The sequence below is a fragment of the Anolis carolinensis genome, chromosome 6, assembly GCF_035594765.1.
Source record: "Anolis carolinensis isolate JA03-04 chromosome 6, rAnoCar3.1.pri, whole genome shotgun sequence".
Classification (NCBI taxonomy): domain Eukaryota; kingdom Metazoa; phylum Chordata; class Lepidosauria; order Squamata; family Dactyloidae; genus Anolis; species Anolis carolinensis.
The window spans coordinates 64,541,148-64,560,499 of NC_085846.1; the positions used below are offsets into that span (position 1 = coordinate 64,541,148).

At 45.9% G+C, this 19,352-nt stretch overlaps 1 protein-coding gene across 4 annotated transcripts in view; it reads left to right on the forward strand.

Annotated features, from left to right (window-relative positions):
• fyco1 (FYVE and coiled-coil domain autophagy adaptor 1) overlaps positions 1-19,352 on the forward strand; it is an 88,913-nt gene that overhangs the window by 48,387 nt on the left and 21,174 nt on the right. For all 4 annotated transcript variants that reach the window (XM_008118291.3, XM_062957872.1, XM_062957873.1 and 1 more), the window contains 2 exons: positions 8,677-8,864; positions 10,919-11,054. In XM_008118291.3, the coding sequence (XP_008116498.2) occupies positions 8,677-8,864; positions 10,919-11,054 (324 nt within the window). The remainder of the gene's footprint in view (positions 1-8,676; positions 8,865-10,918; positions 11,055-19,352) is intronic.

Consider the following 19,352-nt stretch of genomic DNA (forward strand, 5'->3'; position numbering starts at 1 on the left):
CGAAAAATATGTTTAGTAAATAGTAAAGCCAATGTAGGAGCTGCTGGAATTGTTGAACATGGTATAAAATGAGCCATTTTAGAAAATAGATCCACCACCACCCAAATACATGTATAACCCCCAGACCTAGGCAAATCAGAAATGAAATCCATGGAAATAATCTGCCATGGTCTCTCAGGAACAGGCAAGGAAGATAATAAACCCCTAGGGCGCCCGACAGGCGTCTTACTTTGTTGACAAACGGCGCAGCTATCACAAAAGCGGAGAATGTCCTGTCGCATTTTTGGCCACCAATAGTTTCTGGTAATGAGTTGTACGGTCTTAAACCTGCCAAAATGCCCAGCCATTGGTTCATCATGATGTGCCCTAATAACTTCCAACCTGAGTGCACCCGCCGGTACATAAACTTGTCCATTGCGTACCAATACCCCCTCCTGGTCTTGTAAATGAGGCAGCATAGTTCGATTCCCTACCAACAGTAGTATGAGTTGCTCTTGAGTCCAGTTATCCTCCTTCTGAGCCTCTAAGATTTGAGCATGTAACCCAGCCTCGTTTTCCACCACACATAAAGAAGCAGTAGGCAAAATTGTCTGACACACTGTCTGCTCACAAGTTTTAAACTCAGGCTTACGAGATAGCGCATCTGCCCGTAAGTTTTCCTTCCCCTCTACAAACTGAACTTTAAAATTGAACCTAGAGAAAAACAAAGCCCATCGAATCTGACGTTGATTCAATTTTTTGGCATTTTGTAAATGCTCCAAATTCTTATGGTCAGATCTGACCACAATTTGATGTCGTGCGCCCTCTAACCAGTGCCGCCACACCTCAAAAGCCACCTTGATAGCCAACAATTCCTTTTCCCAGATGGTATAATTTTGTTCAAAAGGTGTTAGTTGTCTGGAGTAAAATCCACAGGGACGCAAAGTCCCTGATGAATCCCTTTGAGATAGTACAGCCCCCAACGCATAACTAGAAGCGTCTGCTTCTACTATGAACGGTCTATTAATGTCGGGATGGATTAGTATATTGTCAGCCTGGAAACTAGACTTTAACTGTAGAAATGCATCGTGAGCCTCCCGTCCCCACCCAAACGGTTGTTTCTTACGCAAAAGTTGCGTTAAAGGTACAGTGAGTTTGGCAAAGTTTGGGATAAACTCTCGGTAATAATTAGCAAATCCCAAGAACCGCTGTACATCTTTCTTAGACTTGAGTTCTTGCCATGAGTTGACTGCGTCAACTTTGTGCGGATCCATTTTTAGTTCCTTTCCCGAAACTACATGTCCCAGGAACTCAACTTCAGACACGTGAAAAACACATTTGGAAGCCTTAGCAAAAAGCCCATTACCCCGTAGACGGTGTAGTACCTGCTTAACATGCTGCTGGTGTTCCCTTTCGTCCTTAGAGAAAATTAATATATCATCCAAATAAACCACTACAAATTGATCAATTAAATCTCTAAACACATCATTTATGAATCTTTGGAAGACCGCAGGCGCATTGCAAAGTCCAAAAGGCATTACACGGAACTCGTGTGCATCCGAAACACGTGTTAAATGCCGTCTTCCATTCGTCACCTTCCCGTATTCTAATCAAATTATACGCCCCCCGGAGGTCAAGCTTGGTAAAGACCTTAGCCCCTTGCACTCTCGACAGTAATTCCGAAATCAAAGGTAGCGAGTATCTATCACGAATGGTATGTTTGTTAAGAACCCGGTAGTCACATACTAACCTAAGCTCTCCTGTCTTTTTAGCTACAAAAAACACAGGTGCAGCAGTTGGAGAGCTAGATGGGCGAATAAACCCTTTGGCTAGGTTCTCGTCAAGAAATTCCCTCAAGGCTTGTCTTTCTGGTACCGTTAAAGCGTACAATCTTCCTGCTGGCAACTTAGCGCCTTCTACCAGTCTAATGGCACAATCGTATGGTCTATGAGGCAGCAACTTATCCGCTTCCTTCTTACAAAACACGTCTTGAAATTCTCTATATTCAGCAGGCACTCCCTCCATGTCAAGCTGAGAAGGATTTAGAGCGAAACATTCCTGCCTCTTAAAAGCTATAGTACGCTTCACCCAATCCACTTGAGGATTTACTAAAGTTAACCAGTCCATTCCCAGGATTACATTGTATCTTGGTAACCGTGTAATGTCCCATACAAACTTTCCCGTTACTCCTTGTACCTCCCACGTTATTTCTGAGGTCTCACGAGTAACCACCCCAGACTCCAGTAGTTTCCCGTCTGCTCCTTCCACCCATATGTCGCATGCTTTACGTACTGTAGGAAGCCCATGCTTCCTTGCAAACCCAACATCCACATATGAGACCGTAGCCCCTGAGTCCAGCAGTGCCAGAGTAGAAGCAAGTTCTTTTCCCCCAACAGATAAAGAAATGGGTACAAAGACATGTTTCTTCCCCTCAAGTGATTGCTTTAGAAGCCCTAATGCGTTGGACTCACGTCGCACTAGGGCTGGCCTTTTCCCGAAAGCTGAGAAGGCTTAACATTACAATTTCTAGCAAAATGCCCAGCATTCCCACAATACAAACACAATCCCAATTGTCTCCTACGGTCTTTTTCTGCTGTAGACAGTTTTCTAAACACCCCGAGTTCCATGGGTTCTTCCCCTTTTGTCACAGATGCCCTAGGCGCAGATACAGATGGCGCATACATTGCCCTAGACCAGGGGTCCCCAAACTTTTTAAACAGGGGGCCAGTTCACGGTCCCTCAGACCATTAGGGGGCCAGTCTAGTTTTTTTAAAAAAACTGTGAACAAATTCCTATGCACACTGCACATATCTTATTTTGAAGTAAAAAAAAAACCTAAACAGGAACAAATACAGCCTCAATGTTAATAATATAAATCATCATCATATAAATAATAAAGAGGGTTGGAAGAGACCACTTGGGCCATTTAGTCTAGCCCCCTCCTGCCTTTGTCCACCAAAAGCACAAGCAAAGCACTCCTGACAGATGGCCACCCAGCCTCAATATTAATAATAATAATAATAATAATAATAATAATAATAATAATAATAATACAAATAAAAATAATGAAGAGGGTTGGAAGAGATCCCTTGGGCAATTTAGTCCAACCCCCTTCTGCCTTTGTGCACCAAAAGCACAAGCAAAGCTCCCCTGACAGATGGCCACCCAGCCTCAATGTTAATAATAATAATAATACAAATAAAAATAATGAAGAGGGTTGGAAGAGACCCCTTGGGCAATGCAGTCCAACCCCCTTCTGCCTTTGTGCACCAAAAGCACAAGCAAAGCTCCCCTGATAGATGGCCACCCAGCCTCAATGTTAATAATAATAATAATAATAATAATAATAAAAATAAAAATAATGCAAATAAAAATAACGAAGAGGGTTGGAAGAGACCCTTTGGGCAATGTAGTCCAACCAGCTTCTGCCTTTGTGCAGCAATAGCACAAGTAAAACACCCCCTTAATAATTAAAAATTAAATAATAACTAAAATACCTTTATAAACACAAAACAAAGCTTTGCAAGGCAAGCACCGGGCGAAGAAGGAGGCTGGGAAAGGCAGCAGGCGAGGGAGGAGGCGGGGAAAGGCTCAAGGCTGGTGAAGCAGAGGGAGGAAAGGGCTCAAGGCTCGTGCAGCAGAGGGAGGAAAGGCAGGAAAGGCAAGGCTCCAAGGCAGCAAGAGGAAGCTCAAAGGCTAGTGCAGCAGAGGGAGGAAAGTCTCTAAAGCCAAAGCTCAAAGGCTTGTGCAGCGAGAGGGAGAAAGAAGGAAAGGCTCCAAGGCTTATGCAGGGAGGGAGAAGCCAGCAAAGCTTTGCAAGGCAAGCACTGGGAGAAGGAGGCGGGGAAAGGCACCGGGCGAGGGAAGAGGCAGGGAAAGGCACTGGGTGAGAGAGGAGGCTGGGAAAGGCACCGGGCGAGAGAGGAGGCTGGGAAAGGCACCGGGCGAGGGAGGAGGCAGGCAAAGGCACTGGGTGAGAGAGGAGGCGGGGAAAGGCACTGGGAGAAGGAGGAGGTGGGGAAAGGCACCGGGCGAGGGAGGAGGCGGGGAAAGGCACTGGATGAGAGAGGAGGTGGGGAAAGGCTCAAGGCTCGTGCAGCAGAGGGAGGAAAGGCAGGAAAGGCAAGGCTCCAAGGCAGCGAGAGGGAGCTCAAAGGCTTGTGCAGGGAGCGGGAGAAAGAAGGAAAGGCTCCAAGGCTTATGCAGGGAGGGAGAAGGCAGGAAAGGCGGCAGCGGCACGCACCTTCCTTGGAGGAGGGTGCGGGCCGGATAAATGCCTTCAGGGGGCCGCATGTGGCCCGCGGGCCGTAGTTTGGGGACCCCTGCCCTAGACTGTTTGCGAGATTCGAACCGGGCGTCCAAACGCAACACTTTAGATACTAAAGCGTCCCAGTTTTCTGCCGGTTCTAAACGTGCCAATTCATCCTGGAGATAGTCATTCAAGCCAGCAATAAACAAAAGCATAAACGCGTTCTCCCCCCAGTCCGATAGGAGTTAAACTTGTTTAAATAGTCCAAAACAGTTCCCTTTCCCTGTTTTAACCGATAAAGAGCCCAGCTAGCATTCTCCATACGGAGGGGATCCCCAAAAGTGTCAGATAATAATTTTTTGAAATCATTTAAATTGTCCTTGACTGGGTCATTTCCCAATATCAAATTAGTGGCCCATTGTCTCGCAGGACCGGTCAGTAAACTCAAAATAAATGCCACCTTACTGGTGTCCGTAGGAAAAGCCTGAGCACTAATTTGGGAAAAATAAAGTTCAATTTGCGCCAAAAAAGTAGGCAGCTTGTTTCGAGACCCATCAAAACGTTCGGGAGTCATTACATGTCCTTTAGCTGGCTGTGCTGCTTGTGCAGCGTAAAATGCAGCCTGCAGCTGGTCAAAACGAGCCTTAAGCTCCTCCATCGTCTTCTTGACGTAATTACCTAACTAAAAAAAACCTTTTTTCTGGCGTTGGGCAATCTGTCACAGACAGAACGCCACCAGATAAGATTCAACACAATTTATTAAAGTTACAGAACCAAAAATGCCCGTAAAAGACAAAGGGCTAGGCAAACACTGGCCTTCAAGGTGAAAAGATACTAAAAAACGTTCAAAAGATAAACCGGATTAAACCGGAGTTTAATCCGGGTTAAACCAAAAATGCTTACTTCAGCCTGGCACTATAAACAAACAAAAGCTGGTAAACAAGGTTCAAAGAAACACAAGTAACTGGCAGCAGATACTTCTCTGCTGCCAAAAGCTGTGATTGAGTAGCTAAGAAGTTACTCCTCCAAGCAGCAAGCGAACTCCGGGTTCAAACACATCAATCAGGGCAGCAGCGGTCAGCGAGGTCCCAATCCGGTCCGAAGGTCGTAAGCCAGGTACAGATGCCTTAATTCACCAGTTCCAACGATAGCCACAGGAAGGTTAGTCCGAAGTCGTAGTCAGTCAGTCAGTCAGTCAGTCCAGAGTAGGCAATTAGTGTCCGTCAAAAAGACGACGGAGGTCCAAGCTATTAAGATTAAACACAGGTTGCACAACAAAAGCCCACACAGTTCCTCCCGCCGTCCATGCCCAGTGTCCTTGGCAACTTACGTATTCAGCAAACGAATCACACCCGTCTTCAGGAAGTTCCCAACAAGAGTCCAAGCGTTCGTCCAGATTACCTTGCCCAACGCAATTAGCCCTGGATTCCAAACCCCATTTTATGCCAGTTTACAACTCCTCATCGCTGTCAGCTGTTACCCTAATTCCAGGTGCCTCATCATCATCCTCCTCATCAGAGCTAAAACACCTTTGACTACGCCCCACAGCATCCCCAGCTGTGGATCCCGTTCCATCCCTCCAGCTCGTCCACGGGTCTAATCCTGAAACCCCCCAGTCGCCTCCCATACTATCATTGCCGGTGGCACCCAAATCCTCCCTCACACGAGTCCATTCCATGTCATCCTCCTCTGAGCTAACCATCTCTTCCTCCATTCCCTCGGTAAAGCCCTCAAAAGAGTCTTCGTCAGTTGGTTCTGCAAATAAGTCCCGCAGCCGCTTCCTTTCTCGCTCCTCAAGAGAGTCTGACTCTCGAGGAGTCTTACGACCACGTCTCCCAGTATCGGAGCCATAAGGCTCAACCATAACAGTACCTCTTGCAGTTTAGGTTTCACAAGGTTTCCATGCTGATTTCTCTCTATTCTAGTTTCAATGTAGTCATGAATAATATAATATAATATAATATAATATAATATAATATAATATAATATAATATAATAATATGATAATATAATAGAATAATAATAATATAATAATATAATGATATGCAATATATTAATGGGATAATATTATAATAGAATATAATAATAACAGAATATGATGATAATAATATGGTATTAATAGGATAATATAATAATGGGATATAATAACTGAATAGCATAATATAATAATAATAGGATAATATAATAAAATAATAGAATATAATTATATAAAATATATTAATAGGATAATATAAAATGGAATATAATAATAACAGAATATGCTAATAATATAATAATATGATAATATAATAGAATAAGAATAGAATAATAGTATAGAATATAATGATATAATATATATTAATAGGATAATATAATAACGGGATATAATAACAGAATATGAGGCTAATAATATGGTAATAATAATAGTATAAAATAATAAGTTTCATGGCATAGGATAGGAATAAGAATGGGAGGAGAATCCCAATGCGTCCTGTACCTTTAAGAAGCAGAAGGAGCAGGAAAGGGTGTTGAAGCCCTCTTCCTTCCCTCCCACCCTCCCTTGCCCTGGCACCAGGAGCCAATCAGAAGCCTCTGGGACAAAGGGAGCATGGCCAGGACGGAGCCTTGTCTCCGAAGGAAGAAACTGGTTTTTTGAGCCGTGGCTGGGGGACAGGCAGGAGGCAAGGCAAGGCCAGCAGGGAGGCACAGAAAGCAAGCACTCTCTCTCCCTCCCTCCCTCCCTCCAGTGCGTATGAATGCTGCTTCTGCCCTGCAGCCATGCTTCCCAATGGAACTCTGCTGCAGCCTGGAAGGTCCCATTCTTAGTTGCTAGGTCTTACTTTCAGGGGAGGCCTTATATTTGGCAATCCCCCCAAACCCCTACTAGGTCTTATTCTTTGGGGAGGTCTTATTTTAGGGGAAACACGGTAGTAGAATTTCATTTCTTTATAAGAATCTAGAATCTAACTCTTTTCAGTGGTACCAATTTGGAAGTGTGTTGGGGGGGGACTTGCTTTATGAATGCTATTTTGTGGAAAACAAAATAAAATACCAGTCTTTTAGAAATGTTTACATTTAATGTGACTGCTTCTAGTGAATATTTTTTTTTTATCATGTAGTAATCTTGCCTTATCCATGGTATCAGAAGGGAGGGAAGTTTCAGATGTGGTCATCTCGATCAGAGAAACAGTTTGGTTTAGTGGTTTGAGTGTTGACCTAGGACAGGAAACCAGGATTCAAATCTCTACCAAGACATGGAAACCCATTGATTGTCTTTGAGCAAGTCACACTCTCAGCCTTCGAGAAATACAATCTCTTCTGAATAAGACTATGTAACACGATTTTTGTTCCTGGTTTATAAATGTCATTTCCTAATTGGTTCTATGATAAAACATGGAAAGTTTATTAAACTGCACAAAAGATTAAAAATGGTATATGAAAGGTTAAAAATGGCACATTGAAACCTTAAAAACGGCAGCTGCAAAAATAATAACAACAACAACAACCTATTTGTTAACCACCTCTCCTCATTGCTTGAGGTGGTGTGTAATATGATAAAAGAGAACACTATTAAAATATAACAAATATACACAGGTAAAATACAGATCAAATTACCGATAAAATGCAGGTTGAAATTCACAAGTTAAAATTGACTGGATAGGCCTGTCGGAAATGAAGGTGCTCGTTATAATAGTCTCTGGCCATATGCTGCCAAGGAGTGTCCAACATGTAGGCAGCTATGTCGACCCCTATGAAGAAACCACTTGTAGCCATTTTTATTGCTACTTTGAGCAGAATTTTTGTAAAACTAATAGGTTGTAATTACCCATTCAAAGCCAGATTACTCTGAAATATTTTATATTTCAATATAAATAGCTCACAACAAAACATTAATTGCATTTCCTTGGCTACTGTGATGAATTCAGTTTTTTTTGTGTCAGGAGCGACTTGAGAGACTACAGGTCGCTTCTGGTGTGAAAGAATTGGTCATCTGCAAGGATGTGGTCCAGGGGATGCCTGGATGTGTGATGTTTTTACCATCCGGTGGGAGGCTTCTCTCATGTCCCTGCATGGGTAGCTAGAGCTGACAGACAGGAGCTCACCCTGCTCTCCAGATTCGAACTGCTGACTTTTCAGTCAGCAGTCCTGCTGGCAGAAGGGTTTAACCCATTGCACCACCGGTAAATTCAGGTGAAATCAGAGGGATAAAAAGGTATGAGGAGGATGTCAGATGATAAAATAATCCTAAGCCTTGTTTCCACTGGAATACTTGTAGTGCAAAGGAAACTACCTCTGGAAACAACCTTAATTTAATGTTTTTCTTCCTATTTATCAGAGCGGGAAACTAGATCTGTACATTACCACTGTCAAGTGAGTCTTTCTGCATGTTGAATATAATGACCTTTTAATGCTTTCATTTTCAAGTTTCATAGGGAATTGTTTCTTCCCTTTATATATGATTTTTGTAGACTGTGTGGACGCATATTCTGCTACTACTGCTGCAACAACTATGCTATGTCAAAACAGACTGGCAAGAAAGAACGCTGCTGCCAATCTTGCTTTAAAAAAGCAAGCAACTCTGGATCAAACGTTACCCAAGAAGAATCAACATCAAGTTTGCTGGCTTCACCTTTGTCCTTGGTCCAGAGAGTTATAGGTAGGCCCTTTTAATACATAAACAGAAGTCATTTATCCTGGAAATGTGCAATAGACTTTGGAAAACCTGTTAAATGTCAGCCTTGCATCTGTTCACACTGCTCAATATAGTAGGGATTCTTAGCTCACCTTGGAAGAAATACAAAAGAAAGTCATAAGTCATAAATGACTTGAAGGCACACAACAAACAAATAAAGGTAAAACAAGAAAACTTTATTGCTTAAATGCACTCCACTTATGTCAAAGACAGAACGCCACCAGATAAGATTCAACACAGTTTATTAAGGATACGGAACCAAAAACGCCCGTAAAAAACAAAGGGCTAGGCAAACACTCGCCTTCAATATGAAAAGACACAAAAAAACGGTTCAAAAGATTAACCGGATTAAACAGGAGTTTAATCCGGGTTAAACCAAAAATGCTTACTTCAGCCTGGCACTTTAAACAAACAAAAGCTGGTAAACAAAGATTCAATGAAACGTAAATAACTGGCAGCAGATTCCTCTCTGCTACTCAACAGCTGTGGTTGAATAACTAAGTTGTTACTCCTCCGTGCAGCAAGCGAACTCCGAGTCCAAACACATCAATCAGGGCAGCAGCGGTCAGCGGGGTCCCAATCCGGTCCAAGGTCGAAAGCCAGGTACAGATGTCTTTAGTTCACCAGTTCCACCGATAGCCACAGAAAGGGTAGTCCGAGGTCGTAGTCAGTCAGTCAGTCCAGCGTCAATCCAGAGTAGGCAATTAATGTCCGTCAAAAAGACGACGGAGGTCCAAGATATTAAGATTAAACACAAGTTGCACAGGAAAAGCCCACACAGTTCCTCCCGCCGTCTATGCCCAGTGTCCTTGGTAACTTACGTATTCAGCAAACGAATCACACCCGTCTTCAGGAAATTCCCAACAAGAGCCCAAGCGTTCGTCCAGATTACCTTGCCCAACGCAATTAGCCCTGGATTCTCAACCCCATTTTATGCCAGTTTACAACTCCTCATCGCTGTCAGCTGTTACCCTAATTCCAGGTGCCTCATCATCATCCTCCTCATCAGAGCTAAAACACCTTTGACTACGCCCCACAGCATCCCCAGCTGTGGATCCCGTTCCATCCCTCCAGCTCGTCCACGGGTCTAATCCTGAAACCCCCCAGTCGCCTCCCACACTATTATTGCCGGTGGCACCCAAATCCTCCCTCACACGAGTCCATTCCATGCCATCCTCCTCTGAGCTAACCATCTCTTCCTCCATTCCCTCGGTAAAACCCTCAAAGGAGTCTTTGTCAGTTGGTTCTGCAAATAAGTCCCGCAGCTGTTTCCTTTCTCGCTCCTCAAGAGAGTCTGACTCCCGAGGAGTCTTACGACCACGTCTCCCAGTATCGGAGCCATAAGGCTCAACCATAACAACTTATGTGTTCCATACCTGACTTATAGTAGACGTGAACCAAGGGTGACTCTCTAAATGTTCTAGGTTTACCACTCCCAACATTTTCCCTTTTGATATGCTGGCTAGGAGTTAATGGGAGGTGCAGTCTGACAAAATCTGGAGTCTTGCATTTTGTCCATTCCTGACTTAACAGTCTATGAAAAATCTATGTGGTTTTGTACACTAAGATCCCTTCCTTTTGCAGCACTATCTCTTCCTTTGAGACTGCAGTGTTGTAGCTTGTTTGTAGTTGATCTTCATGTGCATAAAAGCATTTAGTGTGTCTAAATTTTCATTCACATGTATGCCTCATCCACAGGTAGGCTGCCTCAAAGGAATTGTAGAAATAAGTAGAGGTCAGAGGGAGACAGTTGGAAATTAGAAATAAAGGATTTCTGCCTCATGGAATGATGTAATGTTTCCTAAATTATTCTTTAGGAAATCTGTGATGGTATAACAAATGCTTATGTAATAAAAAAAATCCTTGTGCACTTGATGGCAAAACTCTGGAATACCCAAGGCTTTAAGAGGAATCTGCCTGAATTCAGGCCACACTATGTATGTTCAGTGGAAAGGAAGCCCTTTTGTCTTATATACAGTATTATAACTTCATTTTGCTTCCTCTTTTTTCTGGCACAGTTACAAGTGAAGCCTCTAAACCCACAGATGATGCAGTGTTTGATATAATCACAGATGAGGAAGTGGGCCAAATACAGGAGAGTGACAACAAAAGCCAAACTGAAGACGTATCTCTGGACCATAGCATTACTGATCTGTGAGTACACATTATTTATAGAAAGAATTAGAATTATTAATTTTTCACACACCAGTCTCTGATATCAAAACTATGTACAGTTAGCTACCACATTGGCTGGATTTATAGGCGCAGGACACCTGCAAATGTGAAAAACTGCAAATAAAAAATCGCTCAAGAAGCATTTCTCTGGAAGTCTCCTTGACCTCCAGCACAACTCTATGGTCAACTTCTGCCAGAGTGTGACCATAGAATTGCTCTAGACAGCTAGAAATTCCTAAAGTCGTCTTCTCTGTAGGCATCCCTAGGTCCTCCAGTACAACTCTGTGGTCTAATTGTGCCGAAAGTTGCCCATAGAGTTGCACTGGTGGGCCTAGAGATTCCTTGAGATAATATTTTAATCAAATCAGTGAATAATCAAATCCACAAAAGTTAACCCTACAAATGTGAAGGATAACTCTAGTTTTAGCAGGCTCTTCCTTTTCCAACCTAGTGCCATCTCCCATAATCCCTAATAATCATAGTCATGAGTTCGGTGTTTACCAGACTAGGAAGAACTAGTCGAAAAGAACATCAGAATAGTGAAACATTCTGTGGCTCTCATACTTTGCCCACACGTTGATTTTTATTGTTTTGAAGGGTCATTCCCCTCACTTACTCTTCTGCCCCCAGCCAGATTGAAAACGGGAAGTGAAACAAAGTACTGTATATACTCGAGTATAAGCCTAGTATAAGCTGAAAAGCCCTCTTTTTAAGACTGAAAAAGCCCCCCTTGGCTTATACTCGGGTGAGGGTCCTGGTTGGCTTATATTTGGGTCAGCTTATACTTGAGAATCTATGGTACATTTATTATTTTTCTCTATTATTATTGGTATTATTACATTTATTATTTTTCTCTATTATTGTTGCTACTATTACATTTATTTTACTCTATTTTTATTATTATTAATAATACATTTATTATTTCACTCTGATATTATTATTATTATTATTATTATTATTATTATTGCATTTATTATTTTCCTGTAATTATTACATTTTTTCTTCGTGTACTCTGTGAATGCACACTAATGGAGAGGCTGCGCCTGCGCAGGTCCCAACGGAAACTCTTCCCAAGCTGAAGTTTAAATTTTGGCGGTAGCCACGCCCCTCCGTCCCCGGAGGGCATATAAGGCAGCCCTTGGCGTCTGCTCTCCAGTTCCTTTTTTTCCGCCGCAAGGTTCACTTCGGATTCTCATGTCTACGACTCGCTTCAAGCGCTGCACTCAGTGTGCCGCTAAAATTCCTGACTCCGACGGCCACGCCAAGTGCCTCTACTGCCTCGGAGAAGCACATGTCGTCGGTACCTGCCGTTTCTGCCTGGCCCTAACGGCCCAGGCTCGAAAAAATAGAGCCGCGAGGCTTAGAGCGGCGCTCTACGAAAAATCGCTCGCTCCTGAACCCGCTCCGTCGACTTCGGGCACGAAGTCGCCGCTTAACCCGGAATCGATGTCGTCTTCAGCGGCTAAAGCCCCTTCGGTCTCGTCTAAGGCGTCCAGAGCCTCCAGGTCGTCCAAGGCCGCTAAACCACCGTGCACTCTCACCACGGCCACGGTGTCGACACGTTCTGGTCGGGTCGGTCCTTCCTCGACGTCGAGCTCGGTAGCTTCCGTTTCCTCGGCTCGATCCCAGCTCGGGGCTCCTCCATCGACCTCCGCGATGAAGATCGCCTTTAAAAGGGCTCATGAGGAAGCTCGTCGGACCCAATCCGACTCAGCAATGATCCCTCCCACACCGGGTAAATCCCTGAGGGTTCCATCAAAACAACCGCTCGCTAAGAAGAGGGCAACCCAACGCTCTTCCTCTTCTGCCTCCTCCAAGATGGATGTCCCTTCTTCGGCAACTTCTTCTAGAAGGTCTTCTCCGATCGCTCCCGCTCAGCGACCTCGCCAGCCTTCTCCTCACCAACTCTCGGACGGCGAGTTGCAGGACTCACCCCACCACTCCACTCAGACAGTGGTCAGGGTCCCATCTCCTAGACCTGCTGCTTCTCATCGTTCATCTCGTCAGCAGCTTTTTCCCCCGACCTCGACACCGGAACGGGGTAGACAAACCACTCGCCTGGCTCGAGCGGTCCAGGCTTCGGCCTCCAAACAAACTCGGCTGCAGATAGCTCCTGCTCTTGAGGCGGTGCCGCCACCAGAGACTGTGTTGTCATCTCCCCCCCAGTCCCCTCAAGGGGCTGGGGACGATGAGATAGAGATTGATCGCCCGGATTCTGCTCTCTCGGCCTCGGTGGTATCCTTAGGCCTCGATCTCTCTCCTCCCCATGATGCCTATGAGGTGGATCCTCCTTCGCCTACCGACAACATTCGGGCTTTCTCCGAGCAAATGATTAGAATGGCTGATGCCCTGGGTTTAGAAATTAAACAGACTTCCAAAGCAGTAACTGACCCGGTTTTCAAACGGGTCCAAGCCCAGGCCCCTCCAGCCACGCTGTTGCCGTTCTTACCCTATCTCCTCGATGTTATCCAATCTTCGTGGAAAACCCCCTCCTCGATCCCTCCTACCTCGAAGAGAATCGAGTCTTGGTATCGTACGGATGACGACACCTTAGAATGGCTTAAACACCACCCCGACCCGAATTCCATGGTCGTGAAGGCCTCTCAGTCCTCCGGTCGTGAATCCACTACCCCTGCAGACAGAGAGGGTAAAAGGTTCGACGCGGTCGGCAGAAAGCTCTACTCCGGAGCCCTTCTACTTTGTCGAATGGCGAACTATGGGGCCTGTATGGGGGCATACCAGCAGATCCTCTGGGAAAAAGCTCAGCCCTTCTTCGCGAAGTTGTCCGACGAAGACCGGTCGGTCATGTCCACCCTCCAACAAGAGGCCGATTCGTTAGCGCATCATCAAATCCAGATGGCTAAGCATACGGGCGACACGGCCGGCAAGATGATCGCCCACGCCATTGCCATTCGCCGCCACGCCTGGCTGAGATCTTCCGGCTTATCTTCTTCCTCGAGGCAGGTCATCGAGGACCTCCCCTTCGACGCCATGGGCCTCTTTAATGCTGGCACCGATGACAAGCTTAAAACCAACCATGACTTTAAAGTTCTAGCCACTAAATGCGGCGATCAACCCCAGGCTCACCGCACCAAGTGGTTTCCTCAACGCTTTCGACGCTTCCCGCCTCCTTCTTACCGCCAGCAATCTTTCAGACGTCCCTCGGTATCGAACAATCAAAATCGCCATCAGCCCCGTCGGGCCGCACAACCTCAAAGACAGCGCGGCCGGGCCACCCCCACCGCTGGTCAACCTATCCGGCGTTCCTGACGCCATCTCTCCTTCCAAAGACTCTTTCTCCGGTACCGATGTCGTTCTCACTCCTCCACACCCCTCTTCTCCACCAAATCAACCTCATGGTCTCTTTATAGACCGCCTGGCTCCCTTCTTTCACCGGTGGAAATCTATTACTTCAGATGCCTGGGTTCTAAAAATTGTCCAAGAAGGCTATGCCTTAGAATTCGAAGGACTCCCTCCCACCGGTCAGGTCCTTCTCTCCAACCCCTCTCAAGAAATTCTCGCAGAGGTCGACGCTCTCCTCGCCAAAGGGGCTATTCGGCCTTCTCCATCGGCACAGGACCCTCAAAGCTTCTTCTCCAGATACTTTACGGTCCCGAAGAGGGGTGGGGGCCTCCGCCCAATTCTAGACTTGCGCATGCTCAATGTCTTCATACGCCCAACCAAGTTCAGGATGGTCTCCATCGCCTCCATCCTCCCGATGCTTCAGCGCGGAGACTACTTCGTGTCTATAGACCTCCGAGACGCCTATTTCCACGTGGCGATTCGAGAAAACCACAGGCGCTTCCTCTCTTTCAAGGTCCTCGACCAAACCTACCAGTTCACCGTTTTGCCCTTTGGCCTCGCTACCGCCCCAAGGGTCTTTACCAAAGTCGTCGCTGTCGTGGCTGCCCACCTCCGGCTCCAGGGGATCACAGTTTTTCCCTATCTAGACGACTGGCTTCTGGTCGGATCCGACCCTGTCCTACTCCGTCGACACGTCGACTACACCCTCTCTCTTCTAGATTCTCTCGGTCTCCAGCTAAACCACGAAAAATCTCACCTCATCCCGTCGAACAAGATCCGCTTCATCGGCGCCCTGTTCGACTCAATCGCTCAGACTGTCTCGCTCCCGCTCGACAGGTTTCTAGCTCTCCGTCATCAAATCATCTTCTGCGAGACCCACCGAAGAGTTCGGGCTCGATCCATTCAAATACTGCTGGGCCACATGGCCTCCACAGTCCTCACGACCCCGTTCGCCAGGCTCCGTCTCCGGTCCCTGCAGAGGTGGTTCATAGATGTTTTCAAACCATTTCGCCACCCCAACTCGAGGTTTCTCTCGATCCCGCCTCATGTTCGTCGGTCGCTTCTCTGGTGGAAGTCCCTCTCCAACGTCTGCAGGGGTCTTCCGTTTCACTCGGTTCCTCCCTCGATCACCATAACCACAGACTCATCCAATTTCGGCTGGGGAGCCCACATGAAGGGCCTCACTGTTCGGGGCCTCTGGTCTCCCTCCGAGAAGGCCAATCACATAAACTTTCTCGAACTCCTTGCTATCTTCAAGGCTCTGAAAGCCTTCTCCCGCCTGATCTCCCAAAGATCTGTCCTCGTACAGTCAGACAACACAGTAGCAGTATTCTACATCAACAAACAGGGCGGCACGGGCTCAAGGAAGCTGATGCTTCTCTCCTCCCAACTGTGGCATTGGTGCATAGCCCACAACATCCAAATCTCGGCGACTCACCTTCCCGGGATCCACAACGACTTGGCAGATGCCCTCAGCAGAATGACGACTTCCTCCCACGAGTGGATGCTCGACCCCGAGACTCTTCTTTCTCTCTTTCTCAAATGGGGTTTCCCCACCCTAGACCTCTTCGCTTCTCCCCAGAACGCTCAGCTGCCTCGGTACGGGGCAAGACTTCTCCCGTCCTCCTCTCCAGGCTGCCTGGGAGACGCCTTCCTTCTGGACTGGTCGGCGGAACCAATCTATCTCTTTCCGCCTTTTCCTCTGATACCGAAGGTCCTCCAGAGGCTCCGATCGGTACCGATGTCGGCGATCCTGATAGCGCCAGCCTGGCCTCGTCAACCGTGGTTCCCGGCTCTTCTTCATCTTTCCAAGGCGACCTTCTTCACTCTGCCTCTCCTACCACACCTCTTATCCAGAGAAAACGGCCAGATTCTGCATCCGGATCTCCCCTCTCTACATCTCACTGCTTGGAGGATTCTCGCCTGACCTCCCTCCCGCAGAACTTACAAGAGGTCCTCCGCGCAGCTCACAAGCCGGCTACAACCAGGGCCTACACTTATAAAGTCTCTCGCTTTCGTTCCTTTCTTCGCTCCCGAGGGATCACTGCTTTCCCAACCTCGGTACCGATTGTGCTGGACTTCCTTATGTCTCTAGCAGAACAAAAGCTTTCTCTTGCCTCTATGAAATCTTACCTGGCCGCTCTATCATGGTGCTTTCAGCAGCATGGTAGACCATCATTGTTTTCCGATCACCTCGTCAAGACCTTCTTAAAAGGATACAACAACATCTGCCCACCGGCCCAACCTCCTACCCCAGGCTGGAACCTCGAGCTTGTCCTTTCCCAGCTCACTGCTTCTCCCTTTGAACCTTTGGCCTCGACCGACCTACGTCTCCTTTCTTGGAAAGTTGCCTTCTTGGTGGCCATAACCTCAGCGCGCAGACCCTCGGAGCTGGCGGCCCTTCGGGTCGATGAACCCTACCTCCGCTTTCATCACGACCGCGCCGTTCTCCGTCCGGACATCACCTTCCTTCCCAAGGTGGTCTCTGCTTTTCACCTTAACCAGGACATTGTCCTTCCCGCTTTCTTCCCAGACCCCTCGTCTCCCCTTGAGCGGAGACTGCACCTCCTTGATGTGCGTAGAGCACTTCTGTTCTACCGAGACCGTACTAAGGACATTCGAAAGACCCCAAAACTTTTTGTGGCCCATGCCCCAGATAAACTGGGCAATCCTATTTCTTCTCAAAGACTCTCACACTGGATTGCTCAGGCCATTGAACTGGCCTATGAACTAGCCAAAAGACCTCCTCCCCCGTCGGTCCGCCCGCGTTCGACGAGAGGTCTCTCCACGTCGACTGCCTTCCTAAGGGGCATTTCCCTGGACTCCATCTGCAAGGCAGCGATCTGGTCTAACCCCCTTACATTTGTGTCTCACTACAGGTTAGACCAAAAGACTTTGAAGGATGCCGCCTTTGCTAGGGCGGTTTTATCCTCATGCTTGTCCTAACCTTCTGCATTTATGACTTCTATGTGGGTGCCTTTTCTCATGCGACCCTCTTGTTGTTTTTTCCTGTTTGGTACATGTTTGCACTACTCTCCTGATGATCCGTGCCTTATTGCTATTGCCTTCCCCCTTAGGGGAATGATGTTTTCCTGTTTTTCACATGTGCTCTTAAAGGGTTATATCATGCCTGACCGAACTGCCTTCGGTGTTTGGCGTGTGTTTGATGCAATACCTTAATGGGTCCTTGGACCAGGGTTTCTTTTATGTTTTCATGTTTAATAAACATATGTTTGGACAGTTTTCTCGTTGTCAGGGTTTGCTTAGCCCGCCTCCGAGACCTAAGCTTGCTAGTCTCCATTAGTGTGCATTCACAGAGTACACGAAGAAAAAGGACAGGTTGCTTACCTGTAACCATGTTTCTTCGAGTGTACTCTGTGAATTCACACAAGCCCGCCCTTCCTTCCCCTCTGGCAAACCCTCTTCCTTTCTCGTTGCCTTTGCGGCGTAGGAACTGGAGAGCAGACGCCAAGGGCTGCCTTATATGCCCTCCGGGGACGGAGGGGCGTGGCTACCGCCAAAATTTAAACTTCAGCTTGGGAAGAGTTTCCGTTGGGACCTGCGCAGGCGCAGCCTCTCCATTAGTGTGAATTCACAGAGTACACTCGAAGAAACATGGTTACAGGTAAGCAACCTGTCCATATTATTTTACTCTATTATTATTAAAAGGATACATAAGCACTTTTATATTGAAGAAAATGAGAATAATGATTTGATCAGAGTTGGACAGTATTATCTTAAATTTGAGCTTTATGTAAATATTCAAAAACATTTAACCTACTGATGCCTCAATTAATATAATTTTATTGGTATCTATTTTTATTTCTGAAATGTACCACCCTCAGCTTATACTGGAGTCAATGTTTTCCCAGTTTTTTGTGGTAAAATTAGGTGCCTCAGCTTATATTCGGGTCAGTTTATACTCGAGTATATACGGTAATTGCTTTAAAGTGGAGGAGTGGGAGACATTTTTAGGAAAGAAATGGGGCGTGGAGGAAGTTTATGTTCCCATTCTACCTCCCAGTTTATTTACGTACTTTCCTCCCCCTACATTTTCTGTTATGTTAATAGACTCTGGCTGCAGGGATTTGTTGAGGTGGATATAGTTTATGTATAGGATTTTTAAATATGAAAAGAAAAGAAAGGAAATCATGTCTTTTCCCTGGCCATTTGGAATGAAATAGATATGCATGCATACTGTCCTCAAAAAAGTTAAGGACAGTGCTACCTCTTTTCCTTAATTGTTAATTCATTGATTCCCTTCATCAGATAATATAAAAGTCAACACATGGGACAATTCATTTGTCCACCTCTATTTGGATTACAGTGGTCAACACAAATGTTCAACTTGTTTCTCTATATATGTGACCTGCTGATTCCAAAAATGGGACCAGTTTTGCCCCATCAGTTCTAGTTTTTGAGATACAGAACACATGCAATATAGTAGTCTTTATCTGCTCGCCCAAAAAAATCTTGATAACCTTATCTAAGAAACTAGAGCTGATGTGGTCTATCCAATGCAAGTTTTTGAATCAGTACCTCAAATAACCACAGGAACAGGTCTATAGACCAAGACACAAAGAATTTTCTTTTGGTTGGGCTGTGTTATGAATCAAAGGAAGAGAGCCTTTGTTTGGTTTTGACCCAGTCCTTTGAGGCTCAGATGCCTGTCTTCAGGCATCTCCTCTTTTACCTTAAGATATCTATCAGCTAGCCTTCTGCAAATGCCCCACCAACTGAGAAGAGGTCTTCTTAATGATGCCATCCCATTATGAAATCCTCTCCTGGAAAGTGTAACCAAGTGCCTATGCTGTCATTTTCCTCCAGACAAAGATCATTATATTTTTCTAAGGCTTAGGGTGTTTCTTACATTGTTGTTCTGGCTATGTTTCATTGCTTTTTTTTTTTAATAAAAGAGGGTTTGAAAACCAAACTGTATCCCTCCCTCTCAATTTTACCATAAACTTTCCCAGA